Genomic DNA, 10,207 nt, shown 5'->3' with positions numbered 1-10,207 from the left:
TGTATGTATTAATCAGTCAATCCCGTCTCTTTAGTATCAGGAATATAATGTCTCAATCTTTTCTGTTTTTTGTATGTATTAATCAGTCAATCCCGTCTCTTCAGTACCAGGAATATAATGTATCAATCTTTTCTGTTTTTGTATGTGTTAATCAGTCAATCCCGTCTCTTCAGTACCAGGAATATAATGTATCAATCATTTCTGTTTTTTTGTATGTGTTAATCAGTCAATCCCGTCTCTTCAGTACCAGGAATATAATGTATCAATCTTTTCTGTTTTTGTATGTGTTAATCAGTCAATCCCGTCTGTTTAGTATCAGGAATATAATGTATCAATCTTTTCTGTTTTTTTTTTGTATGTGTTAATCATTCAATCCCGTCTGTTTAGTATCAGGAATATAATGTATCAATCTTTTCTGTTTTTGTATGTGTTAATCATTCAATCCCGTCTGTTTAGTATCAGGAATATAATGTATCAATCTTTTCTGTTTTGTATGTGTTAATCAGTCAATCCCGTCTCTTTAGTATCAGGAATATAATGTATCAATCTTTTCTGTTTTTTGTATGTGTTAATCAGTCAATCCCGTCTCTTCAGTACCAGGAATATAATGTCTCAACCTTTTCTGTTTTTGTATGTGTTAATCAGTCAATCCCGTCTCTTCAGTACCAGGAATATAATGTCTCAATCTTTTCTGTTTTTTGTATGTGTTAATCAATCAATCCCGTCTCTTCAGTACCAGGAATATAATGTATCAATCTTTTCTGTTTTTCAACAAAAACAAAACCCATTAAAAAATGGATATCACACTTTTATTTGCAAATGACAAATATCACCTACATATTTTACATTATTGATATATGCAACATTATACAATTTTTTTTTACAGATGACATTTAATAATTGATTAATTCCCCTTACATAGTTCGAATTGGTTTTGATTGAGCCAGCTATAGACTGATGGTATACGCGAAATACAGGTGTAGTACTGTAACCATTTTTTTCCCTCAAACTTGTTTTCCTTTTAAATTTTTTTTTTAAATTTTCAAGAGACACTCGGTAAGCCTCGAGTCTCTCGTTTGAGAAAAAGTGGTAACTAACGAGCAATGTTCATGGGGCCTGTTTCTCCCACTTGCACATTTTAGGTTCATTTATAAACGCGCGGAAGAAATCAGCCAATCTGAATCATCCTAGGTGTAAGCAGCATAATAAATTATAGTATTTATGTGTTTGGAGTGATGTTGATAATGGGAGAAACGTACATGTACACATACTCAGTCTGAGTAAATATTAAATGTTACTTCATGAAATTAGGAGGACTGATGGATTGAGTTGTTTAACGTCCATTGCGAAAAATTTTCACTCATATACACTTCTCAGTCCAAAGTTTAGGCTATTTTCACAGAGATCTATACAGTGTTATATTAGATGAAATGGATTCAAAGTACCTCGCCGAACTGATACCAGTAGTTTATTCCTTTGCCATTAAAGCATAGCAAATCCCAACAGCAAAACAGCAAGAGAATACGACTAAACTGAACCCAAGCAATATGTAAAATGATGTAATGGACCAGAATGTGAAGTAGTATGCCGTGGGGTGACAGTATTCTACGGAGGTGGAGTTACTGCTGACAACATCATATGTACCGTACACCAACACGTTCCCTAAAAATAAATACTAAAATAAGACAGTGTGTACACATTAATAGATAGGGACACAGTTGTGGAACTTCTAGTATTCAGTTGAGGGATGGTCGGAGAATGACAATATTAGGGTTTTTAATTGCGTAAGGTGTAATTTTTTAATATAGAGAATACTTTAAAAAATACGAAGTTTACCATAAATGCCTCCGTCCTTTTTACTTACCTAATATAAACAACCCGGTCCAAACCAAGCCAAGCAAGATGGCTGTGAAATATCCACAATAGCCGTATGCATTTGGTATGGTCTCCCTTTGTCCAGGAGCAGTTTCCACCGTGCATAGAGCTGACCGACATCTTTCAAATATTCCAAAAACTGGACCCAGTACACCGGACACAATCAGATAAACGGGAATGAGTCGCTGTAACGGACAATCATCAAGGTACAGGGCCCCTTGTAAAACAAGTATATTGAGTAACAGTCATCACATTTGATAAAATATACAGATGAAGTAATTAAGTAGAAATTTCAAACATCTTGAAATTATTTCTAGCAAAATAGATCTGAAACTACATGTAAGTTGTGACGCCTATGTAATCAGGGGAGCACTGACTTGGGGGGGGGGGGGGGATAAGTTGTTCTCTTCAATAATTTTGCCTTTTATATATATATATATATATATATATATATATATATATATATGAAGCACAAGAAATGACCGACGACACTTCCTCGGGACAAAGAAAAAAATTTTTTTTTAAAAATCATTAAAAAAAAAAAAAACAAACAAATGAAACAAAAACATCTAGCACTACAACTAAGCTACTAAACTCTATTTGTTTAGTTTCACATTTTAAATTTCGATGTTTCGGTAACGTTTTGCCTCCTTGAATCTTAATACAAAGTTACACTAAGTGGCAAAATGCTGTTAATACAATAGCTAACTGAAGATCATAGGGAAGCAAATCATGTTAGGAAGAAGAATTGAAATACATCTATTATCTTTCAAAACCAAGAATTTATACACAGGTTCAACTTTTTAAAGTAAGCAGAAGGATGTCTCAGTAAAAGCTATTCTTTAATTAAAAAAATTATTAAACGGTAGCAGTTATTGTTAATTATTGTTATTTGCAATCCGAAAACATAAAAAATGCAAATAAGGGCCAACTAACAACTACACTCTTTAACAAACGAGATTACTTCAGCTTTTTCATCGGCAACTGTCCTTACTTATGTAGTAATATTTTCAACTATCACCTGTATATGGTGTTTTTTAACCGCGACAGGCTACTGACAGACAAACTGATGTTACAGGGATTTCAACAACCTCGTTAAAGTCAGCATTTCGTGAATTCTATGGTCGTTATACATGTATTGACTTTATTTGCAAATACAACATAGCATTAGGTCGTATTTTGACTGCCTTATTTCATACCAATTGTCAGGCCATCGTTATTATACTAAATTTGATTACGGATTATTCCGTCTACCTGATCAATACAAAGGGCTCACAGCGGGTGTGACGGGTTGACAGGGGATGTTTACTTCTCCTAGGCACCTGACCCCACCTCTGGAATTTCCATGTTTTATGCCGTGTTCACAGATTTGTATTATTTCTAGTTTTTTTGACATTGATCACTTTCGTTATCTTCACCCTTTTCATTAAAGTAACATTTATAAGAAAATTAAACCAAAAATAAAATCATTTTAATTGAGAGAAGAGGGTGCTTCAGAAATACGTATTTATGATTAGAATACATCTGCAAATACTCGTTTTTTTTTTGTTTTTTTTTTTTTTTTTTTTTTTTTTTTTTTTTTTTTTTTTTGTTTGTTTTTGTTTGTTTTGTTTTTTTTTATACACACTTAGCCATGCAAGTCAAGTTCATCATTTATTTAACATCTGATTCAGTAAAAAAAAAAATTAATAATAAAATACATTGCTACCTACCTATGACGATGCTGGCAATAGGGATACCAATCAGATAAGCAATGTAGAAAAGGACAAATACTACAAAGGATAAAATCCAAAACATTTAAGATAAAGAATTTTGTAATTCCCCACTAACTCATTAAGGTAAAGAATTCAAATAAAGACAGGATATCTTATATTTATCCCCCAAAGAAAATAAGGATTCAAACAATAAGTTTTAAAACAATAAGGCATACTTAATCCGAAAACACCACCACATATTCCTAGAGCCACAGTGCTGCATATTGACCAAGCTCCTAAAAAAGAGAGACGATCTCCATAATACATTCACAGATTCAGTAATGAATTAATGCAACAACATGTATAATTTATTCATTTTCTTTTAATTAAAGCATGCTTTAAGCCTTTTCTATACATATAAATTAAATCTTAGTGGGATCAAATTAAATTGAAAGGCATAATAGGACCCTAATAATTTTTTGCAGAAAAGGGTACGGACTAAATATTTGGCTTGTGACGATTTGCTGATCTTGTGCAAAATGTTTACTTAATCATCAAAACGGAAAGTATTGAAACACAGTGAACTTTTATATTCTTTTAGTCATATTTTGAGGTAACCATTTGATCAAAAACCTTCTACTGTAAATGAAATTCGTTTTTAAGCGCAAGCAAACATGGTTTGAACCGAAGCAAAATGACTGCAAATAATATTAGAAATGAATACGACCACTCACGAGTATTAGAGGGAGTAAGGGCTGTAAGTCTTTACATTGTATCTCTGGTATACGTGTCCTAGAAGATAACTCAGTGGACTTCCCCCTTTTTATCTTAGGTAAATCTTAGAACACTTAAAAATGCAGGTCCGAAGGAAGCAATTACAGTTGGGGGGGGGGGGGGGGGCACAGCCATACATTTTCCGTTTTAATTATATTACATTTTAATACATGTACATGTACTCATCTGACCACCATGGTAGCTTTTTCGGGTAGAATGCTCGCTCTGTGATAGGAATGTAGTAGTTCGAGTCCCGGCCGCGACAAACCTAGGAAACGATTGTTCCTCCTTCACTTTCAAGTAAAAGGGGGTCTTTTAAAAATTACTGTAGAATCATTTTAATCCGTGCTAGTTTATGGAAAACCAAAATTTTACTGGCTCATGGGGACTTGATGTCTTGGGTTCATGTAACTCGTTATTCAAAGAAGATTCAATGAACCGATAAGCTTATCGTCCGTTAGGATGTAAATTTATGGGTAAGGATTATTCCATTGGTCCCTCATGAACAATGACGATTCTACAGTTTAATGCATTTTCAATATATATGACCAACTTAATAGCCCCACCCTGGAGAATGGAGACAACACAGGAGCCATTTCATGATATTGGTAATGGACTCATTGCCTGTTATAGGTAGCAAACTCGTGATATTCAGGTGACTGTAAAAACCCATGGGTCTCCAATCAAAGAGGTGGGTGGTTCTTTGTTAATACCCGTACCCTCTGTGCACTGACATCCCAGTTAGCACAACAACGTTATTAAAACGTTATAAAAACGTTATGAAAATGTTATGAAAACATTTTCTAAAACGTTATTACAACGTTATTTTGTGTGGTTTTTTAAACGTTATTATAACGTTTTGCAAAAACGTTGTACTGAAATGTTTTAAAAACATTTTTAAAAACGTTTGGAAAACATTTTTAAAAACGTTTTGAGAACATTTCTTAAAACGTTTTTAAAACATTTAAAAAATCAATTTTACAACATAATAAACAATATATGTCTTATAATTTAATAAATTTAAATCCATTCATTAATGTTGTCTAAACACTGTTTTTTTTTTTAACACCTGCACAATAAAATTACAGTCTTCCTTCAAATGAAATTTGTACTGTTTGAAATACGAAAAGATCACAGCATCCTTATTCCATTAGAAATCAATCTGTTATACACTTGGACTTCTCTGTGTTCTTCTGAAAAACAAAGATTAATTTGGACATAAAACTTTGACTAAATGATTACCCATTTATACTCGTACATTTCTTTTAAGTTAAACATATCCATGTAATAAGGCATCTGACAACTAACTAAACATACTAGTATATAAAAATCTGATAAACACAAAGAAAGTATGCTTTGTTATACAGTTGTATTAATAAACAAAAAAATACAGGTGGTATTATATCTATATATTTCTGACAACCAACTTCAAACGTACCTTATCATATTTAATAATTCCTCCAGGAAGGTATGGCTCAAACCTCTTCGTCCCACCTCTCATTAAATCGTAAGAGATTGTCTTTGATGCTTTGTAAGGCTTGTAAGCAGCAGCTACTAAAATGTAATGTGAAATTCATTATAAGAAATGTAAATAAGTTAATGTATAAACATATTTAACAAAGGCATCGGAAGCAATTTAAAAGTGGGGGGGGGGGGGCTAAACCAACAAAAACGTTGGGGGGAGGGGTTAACCCGAATTTTCACTAACTCTATTACGTCTATCTTTGCAAAAAAGTTGGGGGAGGGGGCTTAGACCCCCCGGCTCCGACGCCTATGTTTAATAGTTCAATGAAAACAACACAGCATTACTAGTACTTAGATCAGTTTCCTTTTGCTGTATACATTTTCCAATGATTTATAAGTTGATATGTTAACTGAATCTTAATGCATTTTCTTAGCATTAATGGTGATAAAACTTACTCTTAATAATTCTTTAAAGGGGTGCAACCCTTTGTCCAGTCTTAGTGAACTGACCCATGGAATTTGTTTGCATCATTGTCCTGCATATCTCCGCCCTGCGTTGAAACCACTGCATTCACTAAAATGAGTGTTATATTTTATCTTGAAGAATGTGTATTTCAAAATTTGATGGCTAGCAAATATATAATCAAGCCTGAGATTGATTAATTAATTTCTCTCCTTTCCCTTCCAAAAGAAAATAGGTTTAACGTGGCATTGTATTCTGTAATACATAACTCAAATTCGGAAAAGTCTAACTAATCCCCTCTTAAGAATTATTTAACCCTGTCTTGTTAAGACCCCCTCCCACACCCATTCCTATTCCCAACTATGTTTTAATTATGTTTTGAAACCCGTCACACAATTTTAATACATGTAAATAAACCCAAGTTTTCAAACAATAAATCGCCCGCCTAATTCAAATGCCAATGAACTTTATAAACATATATATACACCTAAGTCTATAAGAATGAAAGATCTAAGATTCTAAATGCATATGTATTTAAAGCTACACTATATGATTGCTAAATATATAGGCAATGAATACTATTTAAAATTTAACATACCAAACGTTGATATTTGAAAGGTATTCCCCTATTCCTTTTCTTTGTCTTACAAGAATGCCGCCGGGTTTTTCAATACTGTGATTCTGTTGACCTATATAGATCACATGGACATAGTTTGCAACAAGGATCGACTGCATCAGCACTGGCCATGGCATCCCGCTGTGTCACTCAATTAACTCTCGATAAACACATTATCGAAGGGGGAACTTATTTCCCATAGCACAAATAAATGACTCCACTGAATTTTTTAATTCAGGAACTTTGTTGAACAAATAAGTTTTTGGAATTTTTTTTACTCTCCTTGTTATATATAAATATTATTTACAATGGTATAAAAGAAAAATATGAACACATTTCCGGGTTGTTGTTGTTGTTTTGTTTTGTTTTTTAATTTTTGGGGGTCTAAATTTAATTATCACAACTCAAAATCAATCATAACTCAAACTTCGGAGCTATTTATAAGAAAACAAAAGTTTTATATATTTATATACATGTATCGTCTTGCACTAAATAATTAAAAACTTCTTATGCTTGGAGTTGGTATTTCTGTAACGTTTTTACAATGTTTTGCAAACATTTTAAGACAATGTTGTATTCATGTTGTCTCCTAACATTTGTATTTCATGAAATTTATAATAATTATTACACGAAGTATTTTTTTTTAATCATGCTATTCAATTTATAGCTGCGCGATATTTTATCATTATAGAAATTAATGTTAAATGCTAAATGTTTTCTCAAAACCTCCTTGCAACAGGAAAAAAATGTTATAAAAAACATTTTTAAAATGATTGTTAAGAACGTTTTTTAATAACGTGTTTACAACCAAAATAAAACGTTTTAAAAACATTTTATAAACGTTTTATTAAAAACGTTTTCAGATAACACCAATACAACGGGAATAAAATGTTATGAAAACGTTTTGTGCTACCTGGGATACCATTTTTGAAAATATGAATATTGTCATAAACGGTGCCAGGTTCTAGTAAAATTTGATGATGGATGATCTCATGCTAGCTAATTAAGTGAATGAAACTTGAGACACATTTGCTTTGATATTCATTTCTTGTAAAAGCTGTGCCATCAGGATGTCCTATTTTGAAGGAGAGAGAGAGAGAGAGAGAGAATTTTTAAGGCAATCTAAATTTAAGAATGCTTAGGACTTTCAAATACTGATGGCATTTTTATGCCCCCGCCATGAAATGCCCGGGGCATATAGTGTTACCCTGTTCCGTCATTCTGTCATTCCGACATCATTCACTTTCCGTTCATTATCTATGCAACAGTTGCACACATTCATATGGATACGTCATTGGAATATGCAGGTCAAATTCGAATTTGGTCATGGTCGGATGATTTTTGACAGAGTTATCCCTCTTGAACTTAGAAAATCATTTGAAACTTTTGAAGGGATGTATGTAAAAGGTTGAAATTGCATGTGCAGGTATTTTACCAAAAAATACAGGTCAAGTTTGTATTTGGTCGTGGTCCGATGATTTTTGACAAATTTATCCCTCTTGAACTTAGATTGATTGATTGTTTGTATGTTGTTTTACGTCCCATTCGAGAATTTTTCACTCATATAGAGACATCAACACATACCGGTGAAAGGCTTCAAATTTAGACCTTTACTCGGCACTCAGGGCCATTGAGCAGTGAGGGATCTTTATCGTACCAACGCCTGCCATGACACGGGGCCTCGGTTTCTAAGGTCTCATCCGAAGGACCCGCAACTTTCACTTCAAAGTGCCGAGCGCCTGGCGAAGGAACAGTTGCTACCTATCTTTTATCGACTTAGGTCAGTCGCGGCCTACAGTCGAACTCACGGCCTTCCGATCACGGATCGAGCGCTCTACCGACTGAGCTACCATGACGGCTCTTGAACTTAGAAAAAAATAAGAAATTTTCAGTTCCCACTCTCTAACTTTTGTAGGGGTGTATGTATAAGATTGAAATTGCAGGTGCAGGTATTTTTTAAGAAAATACAAGTCAAGTTCGAATTTGGTCATAGTCTGATGATTTTTGACCGAGTTATCCCTCTTGAACTTAGAAAAAAAAAGAAATTTTCAGTTTCCACTAACTATTGTAGGGATGTATGCATAAGGTTGAAATTGTATGTGCAGGTATTTTTTAAAGAAAATAATACAAGTCAAGTTCGAATTTGGTCGTGGTCCAATGATTTTTGACAGAGTTATCCCTCTTGAACTTAGAAAAAATAAGAAATTTTCAGTTTCCGCTCTCTAACTTTTGTAGGGATGTATGTTAAAGTTTGAAATTGCATATGCAGGTATTTTACCAGAAAATACGGGTCACTTTGAATACAAATTTAAAACTAAATATTGCATTTGAAATTTTGGCTGCCTGCGGGGGCATTCGTGGCGTTAACGACACATCTAGTTCTTGATGCATTGGATTGAGCAACAATGAAGTTGCCCTTGTCAAGAATTGACTTATTTTGGAATAAGACAGGAAGAAAGATTTGTCAACAAGTAAGCGTGCATTCCATTCGGGCCACAGCGACTACGTAAAAATACTGTTAAAAAAGCGTAGACGAAGGGCTTTTCACAGAGGAAATAATTTTCATTCAGAGAAAAGGATACAGACGTCGAATTTAAAATATTTCAAAGAATTTAAAACAAAAGCGGTGTTAAATATTATGTTATAAACAATATTATAATTAGCATAATTTTGCTTTTTTTATGCCTTTTCGCTGTGAATTTTAATACCTTATAGTGTGTTTTATGTAGTTTGACTCAAGAAAAATCTTTGTACCTATGTCCATAATTAAAAAATTAAAAAAAATTGCTAAGTTTACAAAAAACAAATAATAATAATTACTTCAGGATTTTGTTTTCATTCAAGTTTAAAAGTTAAACAGAACTGAAAAATAAAAGCTTGATAAATTCACCTGTAGCGTTTTCTTCCGAATTTTCTGCCATGTTTGATCTACAAATAGTATGGTATATGTGCAAACAGGTAAATATGCAAATATTTGGAATCCCTTTTTGGTAATTCCTGCATGAAATTTACTAATTTTGCACGCCAGTTATAAACAAAACAATAATTTATCAAGACAGAATATCTTAAAACGCAGACCTGTCTACATCACATCGAATTAAAAAAAGTTGAGGTTAAAAGAATTTTTATATTCATTTGCACAGAAAATTTGATTTTTTTCCCCACTTGTGAACTGCGCATGAATGGGTATTAAGTCGACTTTAGAACATATTTTGATGGACGAATTTCTTAATTGAGCTACAACATCTAGAAGTTTATTAGAAGGGCAATTAATCCTTAATACGAGAAGTGTTCTAAAAAATAATGTCATTTCATCATCGC

At 33.1% G+C, this 10,207-nt stretch overlaps 1 protein-coding gene across 1 annotated transcript; it reads right to left on the bottom strand.

Moving 5' to 3' along the window:
- Positions 1-792: 792 nt before the first annotated feature.
- Positions 793-5,589, bottom strand: LOC133205015 (transmembrane protein 272-like). The gene is made up of 5 exons (XM_061340756.1): positions 5,586-5,589; positions 3,806-3,865; positions 3,588-3,647; positions 1,865-2,092; positions 793-1,662 (listed from the first exon to the last, which is right to left on the bottom strand). Exons 1-5 carry the CDS (start codon positions 5,587-5,589, stop codon positions 1,469-1,471), a joined length of 546 nt encoding a protein of 181 aa, XP_061196740.1. The 3' UTR covers positions 793-1,468.
- Positions 5,590-10,207: the final 4,618 nt, after the last annotated feature.

Source organism: Saccostrea echinata, unplaced genomic scaffold, assembly GCF_033153115.1.
Source record: "Saccostrea echinata isolate AGI-Se365-2 ecotype Australia unplaced genomic scaffold, CSIRO_AGI_Sech_v1 ptg000054l, whole genome shotgun sequence".
NCBI classification, from domain to species: Eukaryota; Metazoa; Mollusca; class Bivalvia; order Ostreida; family Ostreidae; genus Saccostrea; species Saccostrea echinata.
The sequence above is the reverse complement of the archived record's forward strand: the minus strand, read 5'-3'. Positions and strand labels throughout refer to the sequence as shown.